The following is an 18,200-nucleotide window of genomic DNA, read 5'->3' as shown; positions in this document are numbered from 1 at the left end:
AAGCTTTATGCATGACTTGATAGAACATATAGAGACATGAGTAACCATACACATTTTATGAGTGTAGCCTTTTGGGTTGCTATGGAAATGGCGGCCATCTTGAAAATAAACAATATTTACAAAATTCTTAAAATATTCTAAAGTACTCAAAATTTTTTTAATTTTTTGACTGCACCTGATAGATATTTGAATCCCATAGGTAACTGGCTAATTTTGTTTTGAAAATTATTACTGGTTTTATTTTTATGAATTTTTAAAATTTTTATTTTTTTCCGACCCCATTTTTCATCTGAGGTCACATCATTATTTTTATTTTTTAATGAAATTTATTATACATATTGAAAATTTTTGCAGCCTATTACCTATGATATACTATCAATAAACTACATGTGAAAAATTATTAGTCTAACTTATACAGAACTAAAGATTTTGAGATTCTTGTGGACAACATGCACCTAAAAATACATTTTGAGAAAAACGCATTTAAAGTTTTTAAAATGATATAAAATATTTATTGTAACCATAAAAATGAAAAAAAAGGAAATATATACATAAAACAACATAATAGATAATAAAAAAAACAAAAAACTATTCATTAAAATGACCTGATTGATAGGTTGGACCTTCTAGAACCTCTGCCCGGTGCTCATGCTCAATTCTTCGTTTTTTCAAGTTTTTTCTCCTGGACACTAATGCGATTGATTTTCTTTTTCTAACAAGCTGTAGTTTGACATTTTGCTTTTTCTCACTAGAAGAAATGTTCTTTAGTGTCCAGGGAATGCCTAATATGTCAAAAACTGATCTGATGCCAACAGGTCCATTATTGAAGGCCAAAACAGCAAGGTATGTCGCAGCCCTTACCGTTTTTAATGTTGCGAATTCTGTTTTGGGGCATCTTTGCCAAATGAGGGAATGAAAAGATTCATTGGCGTTTTGTGTTCCCATTCTAGAACATCTTTTTAACAGATCTGTGTCTGTTAGTCTTTTCATTATAGGAAATAACAGTTTACCTATTTCTGATGTGATGGTCTGGTTGTGTTTTTTATATGGCTGTTTTAGTGCCTCTGATCTCTTAAAGTGACACCAAGATGTAGCGCCATCAGGACACAACCTGTGGTTATGATCTAGGTCTGAGCTCATCATATGAAAAAATGAGCCCATAACAGCCAGCTTCATTTTTTGAATGTCGGGAGCATTTTGGCGCAGAGCTTTGGAATAGTAATTTGTAATTTTTTCAATTTTTGGCTTTGTAAGCCTATAATTTAGTTCTTTTTTGTTAGACATTTTTAAATTGTTCAAAGCATTAAACATTCTTTTTGAGATGTGGTTAATGCAGTCCTCTTTTAAGATTTCTACATCATATCCTGAGTTGGTAATGGCAGATGAATGCGATTTACTATCGCCATCACACAGCATCGTGCCAAAAACAAGTTTTCTGGATGCCACAGAGCGCGAAAAGATTTTGGATGCTGCTGCGGCCTCCATTGCATTTGCTGAGCCACTGAAGTTTTTTTGACACATATGCTTAGAGGCATCAAAGTTTAGTTCTGCAGAGTTTGAATCACAAACATGGCAATAATTTGATAGGACTTCGGTGTCGATGACGAGTCCAGTATCAAAATCAATAACTGTGCCAATTCCTGAATGAGATGAGTGGCCCCTTTTATGCCAAGTCCCATCGAAAGAAACTGTAATAACAGGACAGCCTGTTGAACTTATTCTTTCATCTGTAGTTAGAGGTTGTGAAATGTTTCTTCCATGCACAACAGCAGATGCCCTAATCATACATTCTTCACCAGCTTCAATTATAGCAGTATTGACTATGTTAGCTAGATTGTTATAAGTATTTCTGTGCATGCAGGGCATACTCATAAGTCCACAAAACCTATCAAATTTAGAATGCGAGATTCCAGATTCTTTTAATGCAGCGACAGCGCGGACATTAATATCCAGATGAATATCATTACTTTTTTTTGAGGTCCAGTCGGACCACAAATATGTTTCACAATTTAGGCATTTGATTTTAATCAAATGAGCCATGCCTTTTGATTGTGTGATGCACATAGTTAATTTGTTGTCAAAGCAATGTGGACAGCACAACAAGGAGACCATTGTGGTCAATTGCATTGAATTCATCATGACGTATATGAAATCTTCAGGCAGCCTCTTATTGGTGTTATCAGCGTTAGTAACTGCAGTTAGGGATATTTTTCGCTCAGCTGCACTTGCAGGCTGTGTTGTTGCTGCTTCAGATCCAGCTGTGTCCAAAACAGAGCTGCAAACAAATAAAAAATAAATTAGAGGGTCTTTAAAAAAAAATTCAATAGTATGAAAGTACACGTCACATCTATCACAACATGAAGATTATTTTAAATTTTATAATGCATTTTAGAAATCATATATTGTATTAATCATAAAAAGTAAAGAATGTATAGAGACATGTTACATGTAATGTAGATCTATATATGACAATATGTACTAGATCTAAAAAAAAACAACTAAGACCAAGACTTGAGTTGAAGTTGAAGTCCTACAATACTGTTCAATACATCATCATACATGATAATCTAATCTCTAGAGATTATCTAGTTCTAATGTGATCTATGCTCCTAATATAGACTAGATCTATAAAAGGATAGATCTCTATGTTTGCAATCATTTTCATGATATTTATTTAATGTCTATAGAATCTAGATTCTAGATCTAGATGTGATTCATTGGATAAACACGTTGTCGAACTCAAAGAGCCAAGGTTTCATTATTTTATCAATTTTATGTGTCAGCACACGCTTGTCTAGTAAATAAAAAAAAAAAAGCAAACTCTAGATCTAGACTTACCTTTGTAATTGTGCATTTGTCTTTGAAGCATGTCGTCCTCTGGGCTTACAGTAACGTTTTTTCTTTCCAAACATATAACCTTTTGTTGGCATTTCTGAGTTTCAATAATGAATCGATTGTTGATGTGAGGAAGTTTACAGAAGGACCGGTTCACGTCATGTGCGCATGCGTGCATACTTTGTTGTTACGGAAGCTTTTTCAGTGCGCATGCGTGTATGTACAGTATCCAGAGAAGCTTTGATGGTGCGCATGCGTAAATATGGCTTTGTGGGTGTGTATATGAGGATATAGGGAAAAAAAAGAGGTAGTGACGTATTTTGAAAGTTTATTGCAGTACTATTTATTTATAGAATGAGAAACCATGCACATAATCGGAACTAGAAAAGTAGACCTTTGTATCGATACCATCTGTTAGGGATGAGAGCGTACATTAGCTTATCAACTATAGCTTACAAAATGTTGATTTTTCACCAAAACATCAACATTTTGCTTATATATCTACATTTAAAATACAAAATTGATGTATAAAACGTATTTTTTTTAGTATTCTGATAGGGAATTCGTATTCTAGACATTTTAAACTATTAAAATCAATTAATTTTAAAATATCGATATTTTTGACCTAAATCTATGTTTTCTCACTGTGCATCCCCCTTAAAGTTCTTAATAGTGATATCTACTAGCAGGGCAGTCCCTAGCATTTGCGGGGCCCTATGCGAAACGGATCGCGCGGGGCCTAGTCTGGGTAGGGATAAGCATAATGTCAATTTTTTTTTTTTTTAATTAGAAAATAGGCCTACTTTCGTCTTTGCAATAAATTTTTATCAAATGAAAGCTCGCAATGCCACTTTTTATTTATTGGCACCCCAAAATGTCAATTTCGTCTATTCTTCAGGAGATTTGAATAAATTCAAAAAAAGTTCAGGACTTTATCGTATATTTTGCCTTTTCATGAGATTTCCTGGAGGCCCTGAAAAATCAGGAGGTCGCGAAAACCCTGTTATTTTATATACGTTATAATTGTTTAATTTAATAATGTACACTTGGAATTAGCGCGGGGCCTATGAAAGCGCGGCGCCCACTGCGACCGGCACTGTCTACTAGGAACTTTAACAATTCGTCCACTTCTGGTTGTCTTGACTGAACAAGTTCTCTAGATGTTGGTCTATAACTGTCTGTTTCGTTTATTCCAACAGTTTGCAGTTCATTGTCTTCATCGGTATCATAGTACCCAGAGATTTCTTCATCGAAACTCTTATTCAAAAAGCGTTGATTTCTTCTGTATGTTTTTCCATCGTTTGTCTTTATGATGTAAGATCTGGGTGCTGAATGTTTTTTTTATGACAACTGCTTTCTGCAATGTTTGACCTAGACGAACTCTCCGACAGAATAATCTTTAGGTAGTCTTGCTTTTGCATCGTATTTGACTTTGCTTTTCATCTGTCGTTCGTTGAGTAATGTCTCTGCATTTTGAGCTACCGATGGTTTCAATAGTTTGTGATCAGTTGGAATGATTCCCTGAGTCTTCTACTCGTCAGCAGTTGTGATGGTGAATACGGCAGTCCACTTATCGGAGTATTTCTATACTCGAGCAAAACGAGATATGGATCTTTCCCACTTTTGTATACTCTGAATCCTTTTGCTTTCGCACAAAACATAAACAACCAACAATGACGTAATGCCATATAATATTAGCACAGAACCTTCTTCATGCAGTAAAAAATGTAAGAATTTTTTGCCTATCTGGAATTCTGGTCAAAGCTCCTGTGCCCAATTAATATAGTTCGGAAGAAACTACAAAAGTCTGGACTGCATATACGGGAATCTGCTAAAGAAATTAGTACCCTTTCATGCTTTCTGCAAAATGATGAGAAACTGACAAAAACCCAATCCATCAAAAAAGCAAAAGAAGGTAGTGAATACTATGGATTCCCTGTAATCAAAACAACAATATGAAAGAAAAGACTTGATGGGAAGTTGAGTTCTAATGTAGGACTGTCAATACAACTGCAATTCAAACGTGTTGCGACAGAAGAGCTGGACAGATTTCATATGGAGATGAAGGGCAGATTCCAAGGCTGGAAAGAAAATGGATACCTTTGGGTTTCTTCTTGAACCAAGACACCTGTTAGAAGACACGCTTATGACAAACTGTGCTGGAAAATCGCTTTTTCAATGATGTCATTGATGCACGAGCACTTTTCATCAACAAACAGTAATACAATCACCAATAGACATATTGAGGAAACAGGCTTCATATGGGAATTACGTGTGCTCAGACTTTGCAACCTCCTTCGAATACCGCTAACTCAGGCCACTTCCATTACGTCATGTGAGAGATCATTCTCAAAGCTCAAGTTCATCAAAAAGTATCTCGGGAGCTCAATGACGCAAGAAAGGCTTATCATGGTTTTAATGTCAGTGAAGTCACAAATACTAGAAAGTATCGATGTAGTTGATGTTATAGATTTCTTTGCTGCACGACGTGAAGCGATATCAATTTAGATTTGTCACTTGTGCATTATTTAACTAATAAACAACGGTATTATTCATTAAAAGAGTCTTGATGATTACTTTTTGTTAAGTTTACTGATATACTGAACCAATTTGATTTGGGGCTTATATATTTTTGCGTACATTATCTCATGTCATATGTCGAATGTCAAAATGCAAGGGGCCCCCAAAGAGGTCAATCCCCCCGGGCCCCCAAATCCCTAGTTACGCCCCTGCTAGAGCCAAACTATTCACTTGATTACAGAGAGAGAGACGATGTAGAGGTTGCAGACGTCTAGGTGTGTTTCCCGCTCGAACGTGACCCTATTCTTAACAAACTAATTAGACTTTCAAATGAGACACTGACAGTAGTTTTGTTAGGACTGGTCACAAATAACCGCCAAAGCGATGCGTTTATAACTACACTGCTTTACAGGTAAATAACTGACTATAAGATCGTGACAGCATTCGCTATTAATGTAGTAGCAAGACATGCCCCGTCTAAGAATAGCAGCACTAAGGTTATTGAGAGAAGAAGGGGAGCCAACTATTGGTGAAATAGAGACACGCACCGAGGAAACATATCAACAACAAAGCTTATATTAATCATAATTCTACCTATTAATTTGGAATAGCCACATAATTAAATTTGTAATGGACCTAGTCCGAGACTAACAATAAAAAAGCATTTATAAAAAAAAAAAAAGGGGGGTGGTGCGAAAACGACCTGAATTCGAACTCATGGCTCAAGCCGACATTATAACCACCCTGCTAGTGTCCTACGACATACAAGATTATATGGTTATGTTTTTTTTTCTTGTCTATAGTCTCGTCATATTTCACGAAGACTCAGACGACGACCCATAAAGGGGACCGATTCCGCTTATACCACTACTTCAGTCAAGTACAATTTCTTTCCCTTGTTCGAGATACCAAACAAAATAATTAATTACCAATAGCTAGTTAACTAATTAGTTACTTTTTTTTATTCTTGTATTGTCAGGTCCCGGGCATGCTACCCTGCCTCATAGTGGCGCCCGGGTGGAAACGATCGTAGGAGGAAACGATTAGGCTAAAGGGTAGCAAAACAAGACTCCCATGGGGGTGCCCAAAGGGGTGAGAGAGCATCCTCATTGCACTGTGCGGAGTTGTAAAAAAGCTCCCACAACCTTGTCACAACCAGGCGCCGTTCCTCAAGGGGCTGTTACATAAATGGCGTGTTCTGCACGGTTAGCCTGGTATAGAAAAGGAAAATGGCGGGGTCCCTGTGCACGCGGTCTCTGGCCGCGAGTCTGACACCCCGCCAGACAGAACAGTGTACACAGTTCTCATTCAGGCCGGTGAAATGGAGCTCTTGTTCACTTTTGCTGGCCTGGAGTTCCAAGAGCCAAAGGCTCAACTCTATCTGACAGTTAGAAGAAGAAGAAGAAGTTTTGTCAGGTAAAAGAAATAACTGCAAATTTTCAGCTTGATCCGAGATTGGGTGTCGGAGAGAAAACGTGTACAAACTTTTTACCAGACAGACAGACAGGCAGACTGAGATGATATAAGCGTTGTAAAAAGAACGTTTCAGCCACTGTATATTACCTGGCCCCGTATCACCACCCAGAGCCACTTCCCTTTTAAAAAAAAAAAACACACTACCTCCTTTACACAACGTCTAGAGCCGAGTTTCCGCGAACTAGGCCTACTGGAATAATAAACTAGAAGGCCACCACAAGCAAAGTACGTGTTCAGTTATAAAATTATACTATGCGAAGTGTTCGGTTAAGGAAAAAGTTTTGGAAACACTGTTATAGAGTGATTGTTTTTTTCTGAATAACTAATGAATATTAGATTAATTTCCCCCCTCCGAGAAAAAATAAGTCCTGGTTAAGCGAATATACTGTATAAATCTACTCCGCTTTATAATATTGTAATGATGCGCCTTTCGTTCTTAGCCTTCAAGACGATGCGCAAAATATTGCTAAACAATAATTTATTTACCCTTGAATAATATAATGCCTACATTGTCACTTTGGCCTACGAGCTAGTAATTCTTTTCCCAACGATATACAACTGTTAGGCCTATTTTTTTTTTTTATAGGATACCTCAGCTTTTTAGCTTTTGACTTCAGTTGTCGAGCTGTTTACATCCTAGGAGTCCTTGGGCCTTTGCCTCTTTTCTTTGCCTCTTTTTTGGGCTATTGGCCTCTTTATTGGGCTTTTTTTAATTAACAAAAATATGCATATTTTATTAGCAAGCGTACAAATTTTATTCCTACATTTTAAAATTTCCATGAAATAAGGAATTGAATGCAGTAATTGTAGTATTTTACCGAGTTTCAAAGTCTATGAATAATTTATTATTACATTTTGAAACGTGTACTGCAAGCTTTTCAAATATTGTCTTCTCGTGATACGAACAACTTTTCGAATGTAAATTACACTAACACTAGATGTTTCAAGGTAATAAGTGACAGAGGTTTTAAGAAGAACAAGTTTAGATAGGGGACTACGAAGGACATTCGTTTCTTTGATACCGGTCGATTTGTTTACTGTTGAATCCCTGTTTGTGAATCACTACTTGCCTGATTCAAAATCAAGCATTAAAGCGTGTCCTCTTAAGTCACCCACCCGTTACCTTCTGGAGTCTAAAGCAACAGCCTAACAGTGCAAGACCAGGCCTGAATTCAATCCAGGTGGACCGTTCACCTCATTTCGGAATCGTGACTGTCAGTGATTCAATATCTGTCACTAGTAATGCAAGGCTGAATTAGTTCCGCGAATTCATGTGATCGTCATTCATATGTAGATACTCGTGACATAGATATATTCAACATTGGCACTGCTGTTTGTTTGTTATGGTAACATTATGCACTGACAAACAAGAAAAATAGAAACAAGAAAGAAAAAAACAAAAAAAACAATAGACCTACTTAAAAAAACTTACAGAGCGATTATATTGCTCTTAAAAAACTAATGAATGTTAGATTTAAAGAACGAAACATTTTACCCCCCCCCTCCCAAAAGAATCCTGGTTAAGCGAATATAGGCCTATAAATCTGCTAGACTTCGGAATCGTGACTGTCAGTGATTCAATATCTGTCACTAGTAATGCAAGGCTGAATTAGTTCCGCGAATTCATGTGATCGTCATTCATATGTAGATACTCGTGACATAGATATATTCAACATTGGCACTGCTGTTTGTTTGTTATGGTAACATTATGCACTGACAAACAAGAAAAATAGAAACAAGAAAGAAAAAAACAAAAAAAACAATAGACCTACTTAAAAAAACTTACAGAGCGATTATATTGCTCTTAAAAAACTAATGAATGTTAGATTTAAAGAACGAAACATTTTACCCCCCCCCCCTCCCAAAAGAATCCTGGTTAAGCGAATATAGGCCTATAAATCTGCTAGACTTTATAATATTCTAATGAAAGGGCTTTAGATCTAGTGTAGGCCTACATTAAATGGGACCCTATGCTATAAAATAATTAGAAACCATTACAAGCCAGGTAAAAAAAAAAGCACAGTTAAACACATTTAAAAAACATTTTAAAATACTTTTTTTTTTATAATATTTCTATTCAGCTCGTAACTTGGTGGAACCTGGAACCTTCTGGGTGAGTGAAACCTGGGCACAGATCTCGAAAACGGATGCAACGATTTTCCTAGAAATTTGACACTTGGTTTACATCTTTCGGACAAGAATGACTAACTCGATGGGCTCACTGTGAAAACTCGAGTTTGGCCGTTAACATTTTTCAAAGTAAAAAAAAAAAAGAAATGAATTTAAATTTGGCTAGAGAATAAGGAAATATTTATCTTGAATGGACTATACGTTTTCGGGTATTTCTGCAAGTAGGCATTAGGGCCTATATCATTCAAGAGTTTTATAAATTAATATTCAGGAACATTTTTGGCATCTTTTTCTAGGTCTAGTAGGCTACTGGAGGTCTATCATTGAAATATAATAAAGTTTCGTAGATCTATACATTCGCTTGACCAGGATTCTTATGTATGCATATAAATAATAGTCTAAAAGATCTTCTGCCGACCATTATTAGGCCTAGCCTCCTAAGGGCCCTATACCTTGTTTCTTACACGTAAAAGTAAGAAAAAATGTAACTAGTGCCGGATTTATGACAGAACAGAGTCTCATACTAAAAGGGTTCTTCTCAAACTAAGAAATGAAGACATTGAATAAAAGGGTACTTCTTGAGCGCTTCCACCAAAGATGCTTGCGCTCCATAATAGACATACGGTGGCAAGACCGCACTACAAACAGCGATGTCCTTGAGAACTCCGTTATGGGCAGTATAGAGGGACTTCTTTTGGTCCGACAGTTACGCTGGGCAGGGCACGTATCCCGTATGGGAGAAGAACGCATGCCAAAGGCAGTCTTTTTTGGTGAGCTAAAAGGTGGTCGACGTAACAAAGGCGCCCCATAGAAACGCTTCAAAGACCAGCTTAGGCGTCAACTTTCCTTGGCTGACATAGAAGAGAGCACCTGGTTGCATGGGGCCTCAGAACGAGACAGCTGGGGGTCACTCACGAAAGCCGCGGGATACACATTGGAGACCAAAAGAAAATCTGCTGCCGAGGACAAACGCAGACGGCGAAAAGAAAATCTAAATCGACCACCTGCGGACAATGGTTATGTTTGCCCTGGTTGTGGCAAAATATGTAGGTATCAGCTGGGGCTGCGCAGCCACGGGAAATACTGCATTCCTCAATATTCTTCGGATTCGAAGACTAGCCTTATCATAGAACAATTAAGAACAATGTAATTTAAATTATACGCCATTAGTTCTTTAACCTAATTTTTTAATTTTTAAAAAAAAATTGGAAAGTAAAATAATTGTATAATTCTTCTTTAAAACACGCGAAACGAGTATAACTTTCACGATAAGGTTGTCACAGAAATATAAATACGATTTTGTTTACACTTTGGCTTCTAGTAGCTTCGTTTTTCTACACAGAAAAGTAAATAATATAAGGGGAAATAATTATTAATGATTTTTTTTAGTCACATTTCTAGAACTTTCGGTTTGAAAAACTAAAATTAGAAGAGACAAGCATATTTAAACCTCCATTCAGTCCACACATTCAAGTTTTTTAAAATGAAGTTTACTTTTGTGATTCAATTTGAGTTTGAGCAAAGTATACTATTGCTTGATATTTAAGTGTTTTCGAGATATCTACTTGAAGGATTTACTTTTTAATTTTGAAAAGAGGAATTCTGTAATTTTTTCCCCTTTAATAGGCATGTCCGACATGCAGTTCGATATAAGGTAACGAGATTTAACTTCTGAAAATACAAAGAAGTATTAACTATTAACCACCCCAAACAATTTCATTGTAGCAGAAACCTGTGCGCTTAGCAAAAAAAAAAAAAAAAAGAAAGGGGTTTCCTCCCCCCTCCCCATGAAAAAAAAAAGGAAGAACGTAATCGATCACTTTAGTATCTATTATAAATGACATGAACTCCCATGTAAGAATGTCTCAACGAGAGAGGCAGCTTCGACAATTATTTGTAAGTACATTTTTTTTTTATTTTTAAAGATCGATGTGGTCTATACGAAAAATCCTGCCAAGGCTCCAAGTAGCTTAAATCCGGCCCAGAGTAAAGCACAAAATAGTTTGAAATGACTGCCAATGTAATTGATACTTGACAGTAGCACGAGTTCAAGTGGCCTTGGCCAGTTTCTGTTAGCTTAGGAGGCGGGGATTTAGAGAGGCTACACGCAGTGACCACTTGAAGCTTCCGGCTACACTATGTCAATGATTGGCAACATTTAGCGTAAATCACCAGTTAATGGCTGTCCAATCTTTATGCACATTCTGTATGCATGTAGCTACGCCACTGCCAAGGCTCAGATGTCACTAGCCTATAACATTTTTTTTAACAAATAAGAAAAATACATTTTTATCAAATTAATGCACACGTCACTAAATGCATTGCATCTACTATGCCTTCCAAGAGCCTTTAGGGTATTTTTATCAATGGAGTTGCCGTGTATCCTGTGCACGTAGTACAGAAGTATTGATAAGCTATATAGGCTTATTTAAAAAATAGGATGTAGTGATTTTTTGGAAATTAATATTTTTTTTTAGCTTTCTGTCACCTTTAGTTAGCTGGCAAATGTTATGGTGTGTTTATTTATGTTACGATGATATTGTGTTGATCATACAATGCGTTTCTTTCGTTCTAATTTTATATAGTTCACTTTTTTGAAAAACAATTTCTGAACACTCAAATTCTTGATGTCAGAGGTAAAAGATAGGAAGTGTACACTCAAAACTGAGATCCTTGTAACATAAATGCAAAGCTTCTATTATGGAACTTGGCATCACTTTAACGCAGCCCCAACTGTGACCTACATATTTTGCCACATTCAGAGGAGACATAGCCATTTAGATTTTCTATTCGCGCTCTACGTCTGTCCTCGGCAGCGGATTTTCTTTTGGTCTCAAATGTGTATACCGCGGCCTTTGTAAGCGACATCCATCTGTCTCGTTCTGAAGCCGCATGCGACCAGGTGTTCTGCCAGTTAAAGTAAGTAGGCGCCTAAGCTGTTCTTTAAAGCGTTTCGGTGGGGCACCTCTGTGACGTCGACCACCTTTCAGCTCATCAAAAAAAAGACTGCTTTAGTCATACATACGGGGATACGTGCCTTGCCCAGCGTAACTGTCGGACCATAAGAAGTCCCTTTAAGTGTGTACACTCTCCATAAATGTTCAATACAATTTAATGTAAATACATTTATTACATTCGATCCATTCGAAACTGCGAATGTAACCCTTTAAACACCCTTTACCATTTCCATCTTCCAGACTTTTTTTTTAACCATGAAATCTCCTTTCGCACGCCGGGAATTTCCCAAACATTCTTCAATGTTTTTTTTTTAAGCTGAGGGAAATTCCGTCAACAACATAGCCTATGACCTTGCGATGCAAATATTCAATCTAAAAATAAACTAGTGCAAGAACTGCTTTACGTTACGTGACACTCTAGTAGCACTAAATAATTTTAGTTGTTTAGATGGCAACAGTGATGCTTCAATGTAGCGTCTTCGACATAGTTTAATCTACTTCAAAATCTTTCTCAATCTTCTACTTTTTAACGGCCCCCGAGACGCTATTAGTTTTGTGTGGTCTGTGTCCGTCCCGTTTAGACCTCGCAACTAGAAAAGATTGTGAAAATCCATATTTTAGACCATTCAAAGTTCTGATGCAACAGCTACTTTTTTCTTTTCTGAAAGCGAAAAATTTATTTTTTAAAATCAACTATGCAAGCAGTTTTTTAGGTTTTTGTTCATAAAAATACACCATTTTTACAACTGTTCACTAATAATAGTAACAAACACGGGAGGCTACTTAGTAGAGGAGAAAAGTATTTACCATATTTTAAACAAATTTATGCAAACGGTGTTAATTTTTTTTTACATTTGAATTGCAAAGTTATAAAAGTTCTGTCATACTATCTACTACAAGCTCTACATTTACACAAAAATGTTTTTAAAGAGAAAAAATCTATTTGGTATGCATATAAGTTGAACATAATTTAAAACAACAATTAATAAGTAGTTTTTCATATTATCGAGTGTACTGCAGCGTGGGGTAGTAACATCAAACACTGAATTAATGGAAGGGTATTTTTTTTTTTACGGGAATAATGTAATTTCTTGAGGCTTTGAAAAAGAGATTGACCCTTTATAGAACAAGTAGATCAATTAGATAATCACTAAATGACATTAGTTATGCCAGATTCACATCAAACTTCTTCACTTTCACCTATCCGGTCTGCTGGACCGTTGGGGCACCTCACAAGATCTGTCAACCTTCTTGTTCAATTTTTCTGTCATTTCCCTTTGATATAATTTCATTCTGATATTCTTTCTGAAAATATTGAAACCTGCCTTTTTACCTGCCTAAGTGGACCACTTCTGGGGCCGATTTTGAGTTTGTATTTCCACACAAACTGTCTCTGTAACCTTGTTTGTTTTTTTTACCCTTAGGTTCCATTATTTAGCACGCACATTTCTTTATACCGCTTTCTCTTCTTTTCTTCTCTTACTAGTCTAATGGTATTTCATTGCTTAAATGAATTTGAACTGCATCTTAAATATAGAAATGAAGAAGCTGAGATTCATTGCAGCGTTAAAAAATCCCCGAACATGGAATAAACGTCAAATCATTTAGGACTCGTTTAAGTTTTAAGACCTGCAATCTATAGGGCAGATGATGTAAAGGTCTTCTGTCTCTGTGTGTGTCATGTGGCTAGTACAACGACCAAACGACTTTACTTTCTCCAACTAATGTCAGGTACCCATTAGAGCTGAGGGCACCCAGAGGCACCTAAAGATCCCGAACTTTAAAATACCAGGATTCGAACCCGGGACTTCGGTTCGAAATCCAAGCGCTTCACCGCTCAGTCACCGCGCCTCCTGAAGTTTTAAGAAATCAACATCATTTAGATGGGATTTTCACGATAAACTAAACAATGTCAAGGTCGCTGAAGTGAAAATTAGTGTCGCCAACTAAAAAGACATTTAAGATATGAAATGTGACTCTGCATTCCTAAAAGGTGCAAATTCTCATTTGGCTTTTAAAAAACAACATCGCTTATCACCATTTCATTATGATGTACATCAGAAAACATCTAAAAAGCGAGTTATTATAGTTTTTCTGTTATAAATGAAAATCTCTAGTAGGCCTATAGTAGAAAAGAGGATGCCCATTGTCTGTGGACCTACATTGCTTGACCCATAGCTAAACTCGTGTACCAGCAATAATCGAACTCAAACTAATTAGTTTTACAGTTATTGACTTTAAACAATTTAAACCTGTTAATTTTTCATTTAACTGCACATACAGAAAAAAAAATCATGCGCAATGCCAGCTTTTAATTGTCCCGCCTTTAAGCCAGATACAAATGATCACACCCCATTAACTCTTAAATAAGTCACGTTCTCATATTGCCAAGGTTATTTCAGACAGCAGATCTATGACCTAATGTTTAATGCCCCTGTTCCATTTTCTTTTTTCATTTATGTTTTACATTTCCCAAACGATCTATTCTTGTCTATTCTAGTCTTCTGTTCACTGAATTTCCGGTGCTTTGCCGTATGGTTCTGAATACGTAACAGAGTGTGAAAATCCTTTGACCTAATTTCTCCGTTACAGTTTATAAACAAAATATGTGCATCATTTGTAAATGACAATTGTGTTGGAAATTATCAGAGCAAGTCAGGGCATTTAAATACATTCAGATAGAGGGCGCTAACCTTACTTTTTGTTATCAATATTCTCAGAAACAAATGACAGTGCTTTTACAAAGTTCCATTGAAACTTTTGTAGAAAACTACCTACACTTGTGAGCTGCCAGCCGAAGCGCACAGTGGCGTAAGAGTAGGAACAGGGCACTGAATGGTTTTGGATGATAAGATTGTGTCAAAATAGTTTTAAAAATTGCTTGACAATAGCCAGCCTCCGAAACAGAGGATTTTAAAACATCTTTTCTGTTTCTTAGTTAAAATGAATTCATGGGAATAAAGAAATAAAATATAGTAAATAAGCTACCATTAAGGCTTTGTCTGCGTAAGATCTGACAAAACATGTAGGTCATAGCTGTGTCTGTGCAGCTATGCAGATTATATTAATATATTGCACTCCATTATCGTCAGATAAAAGACATTCGCTTTTTTATTGGTATATCACTAGGATTTACAAGATTTTGCGCTGGTGTATAGTCTATGTCTATACGTCAAATATTTCATTGAAAAACAAACTATTTATACGATCGTCTGCCGTTTGCCTTAAATATTATTTCTAGTAGACAAGAGCAGCAGACAAGGACAATCACGTAGAATAATCACCGGAAACCACGTGTGTGAACTCCATAAGTACATTTGTGTTGCAGACGACAGAATAGAAACCATAAACATAAATAAATATAGACTGGAAAAAGGAAATAACTTCATGTAACTTAAAAAAATGTATATCTATTGTATTCGGATTTCCGAATTCTGAAAAATTGAAAAATTGCATGATCTTCAGTCTTAGAGATTAAACAAAACTCATAGACATAAATAAAGTACACAGAATTGCAAGTCACAAATTTTCGTTTCATAAAACTCTATTATCGGCCAGTCTATATTTATTTATGTCTATGATAGAAACATTTTCTCTGTATGAATTCTTAGGGTTAGACGTTCTGCTAATGGATGCCATCTTCTCGTTCTTGAGGTCGCGTCCTACGTCCGGCAGGGATAAGCCTAAAATGTAAGAACATTAAGTGTTTATTGCAATGGCATATTATCCTGTAATAGACTGAAATCCTGTATATATTCTGGTTTCAACACAAACTCTCTCATAAATGATGCATCGTCCTGTGTACACTGCCTATAGAAATGTTGGTATTAATGTAAATGATGTTTTAACTGCAAGATGTTGACAAACTAAATAAAAAAGAAATTAAATGGTCAACTAATTCTTAACAAGTTTCTCTTTAAACAACAAAGCTTATATCATGGAAAGAACTGCAAAATTACTGCCATATAGCTTACCCCCCCCCCCACATACCTTTTAGCCCTTGAATTAAGTGTATCTGTTACAATGAAATGAAAACCTCTCCCATTTCCTTTCCCTTTTCTCCTCTCTCCATTCTGGGATAGCAGCAATTAAGCATGGGCCATTGTGACGACAGTCCGAAGCGCAAACCAATCGACCAGGAGTTGTAGCCAAGAAAATCTTGTTTCTAGCGCAGTGCAACTCTATTGGCCATTCTTCTTCTTCTTCTTCATCGTTCTCATTGTTATGTTGGAGTGTTCATATGACTAGACCAATACATGAGATGAACTGCGCAGTGGTTTCCAAATCAGGGAGCTCTCCATATAGTTTTCTTTCTATTGGGGTGATTTGGGGCCAATGTCTTATACGGGCCTCTTGGTAAAGAGAGCAGTTTTGGAGGACGTGGTCGGCATTTTCTGGTGATACTCCACATGGGCAGATTTCACTGGTTCCAATTTTGAGCTTCCGGAACATGTGTTGTCGCATTCTGTTGTGTCCGGTCCTGAGTCGAAAGATTAGACGTTGGTCTTGTCGGGATAGCTTATAGTAAGCGTCATCTTTCTTGTGATTTGGATGAGAACTCGTCCATTTCTCATTTATTTTATCTACAATTAATTTCTTCATTTCTTCTGGATAGAGTGCAGAGTTTCTAGCGCAGTGCAACTCTATTGGCCATTCTGAAACTTAGCTAATTAGGTTTATTCCAAATGTAGACCAAAAAAAAAAACTGTCGGTTATTGCCCCCCCCCCTTCTCTATTGCATGTTTCATTCCTCCAAGTCTATGATGCGTAATGACGGCAACCCAGTTAAGTGTCGTAAACGTAGAGGTCAACAAACTATATAGGTCGTGCTAGACCTGTTACATAGGAGATGGGATAATTTCAAACATATGATACGTAGAGCTACATTACTACCCGCCCCTCCCCCCCCCCCCCACCACACACTGCTCCTACTTCATATTTTATGACGGATCACACTGCTTCTTGTGTGACCTTGACCTCTCTATAAATAATTCGCACTTATTCATAAGTGCCGTAACACGCTGAACAAGAGGGGATATGTGGGAAGGGGAGGGGGGTAGGAAAAGGACGTTTAATATGAATGCAACCTCAACAATGTCATTTCTAATCAAATATCAAGACATTCAAGATGGTGGGAAATGGTGCGTCTGGTAGAAGGTGAGGCCAGTGTTTCGGTTTTGAGCATCATGCCTAAACTTGTTCCCGTCTGAATTTAAGTCTCTTAATATAGATCTAGATCTATGCCATGCCTCGTTCCCTTTAACTGGACTAGGGTCTGTGTTAAGCTAACAAAAGTAAATGGCGGTGGACTATAAGGGTCTGCACCACCAGGCACCAGTAACCTCAAATGGCCGTTGACAAGTAGCGCAGAAGCGTAGCAAAGTAAGACCACCATCACCACAAAGTGGGGTCTAGGGCCACGTCTGCCCAGTAGTCAACATCAAAGTCCACTATCTATCGATCAATCAATCTATCTATCAATCAATCTATCAATCAATCAATCTATTATCTATCTACCTACATATCTATGTATGTATGTATGTATGTATGTATGTGTGTATGTATGTATGTGTGTGTATGTATGTATGTATTAATTATCTCTATCTATCTATCTATCTATCTATCTATCTATCTATCTATCTATCTATCTATCTATCTATCTATCTATCTACCTACCTACCTACCTACCTACCTACCTACCTACCTACCTACCTACCTACCTACCTACCTACCTATCTACCTATCTATCTATCTATCTATCTATCTATCTATCTATCTATCTATCTATCTATCTATCTATCTATCTATCTATCATCTTTTTGTAATGAAAGTGCAGAGAGGGAGGGATTCTATTTATAGATAACAATTATTCCAAAGCTTCTATTTGATTCTACTAAAGGAGGTCTGATTATTAACCATTATCATTCAATTATGTTAGTTTATGATATTTGTGCTGAAAATATTGAAACCTGCTTTTTTACTGCAATTTTACTAAACAGACCATAATATTCTTGTTAAGATCATGTTGACATTCTTAAAGCAATCAAATGCAGACAGAGAAAAAAAGAAAAGTCATATGATGATATGAAGCTATACAATGCAGCAAAAAAAAAAAACCCACCTAAAGATAAGATAAGATAATTTTATTGATCCAATCAAATGGAAATTCAGTTTGATTACAATTGACAACCTCAGAGGAATATTAGGAGAATTTTAAAAAATATTTAGACCAAATAAAAAGAAAAACATAAACAATACTTTACAAAAAACAAACAAAAGTTA

The 18,200-nt window shown here is 36.5% G+C and overlaps 1 protein-coding gene across 1 annotated transcript; it reads right to left on the bottom strand.

The window, feature by feature from the left end:
- Positions 1 to 482: 482 nt before the first annotated feature.
- On the bottom strand, positions 483 to 3,486 carry LOC129926972 (uncharacterized). The gene is made up of 2 exons (XM_056033891.1): positions 2,839 to 3,486; positions 483 to 2,275 (listed from the first exon to the last, which is right to left on the bottom strand). Exons 1-2 carry the CDS (start codon positions 2,928 to 2,930, stop codon positions 589 to 591), a joined length of 1,779 nt encoding a protein of 592 aa, XP_055889866.1. The 5' UTR covers positions 2,931 to 3,486; the 3' UTR covers positions 483 to 588.
- Between the last annotated feature and the right edge of the window lie 14,714 nt (positions 3,487 to 18,200).

The sequence above is a fragment of the Biomphalaria glabrata genome, chromosome 6 (genome assembly GCF_947242115.1).
Source record: "Biomphalaria glabrata chromosome 6, xgBioGlab47.1, whole genome shotgun sequence".
Lineage (NCBI taxonomy): Eukaryota > Metazoa > Mollusca > Gastropoda > Planorbidae > Biomphalaria > Biomphalaria glabrata.
The sequence above is the reverse complement of the archived record's forward strand: the minus strand, read 5'-3'. Positions and strand labels throughout refer to the sequence as shown.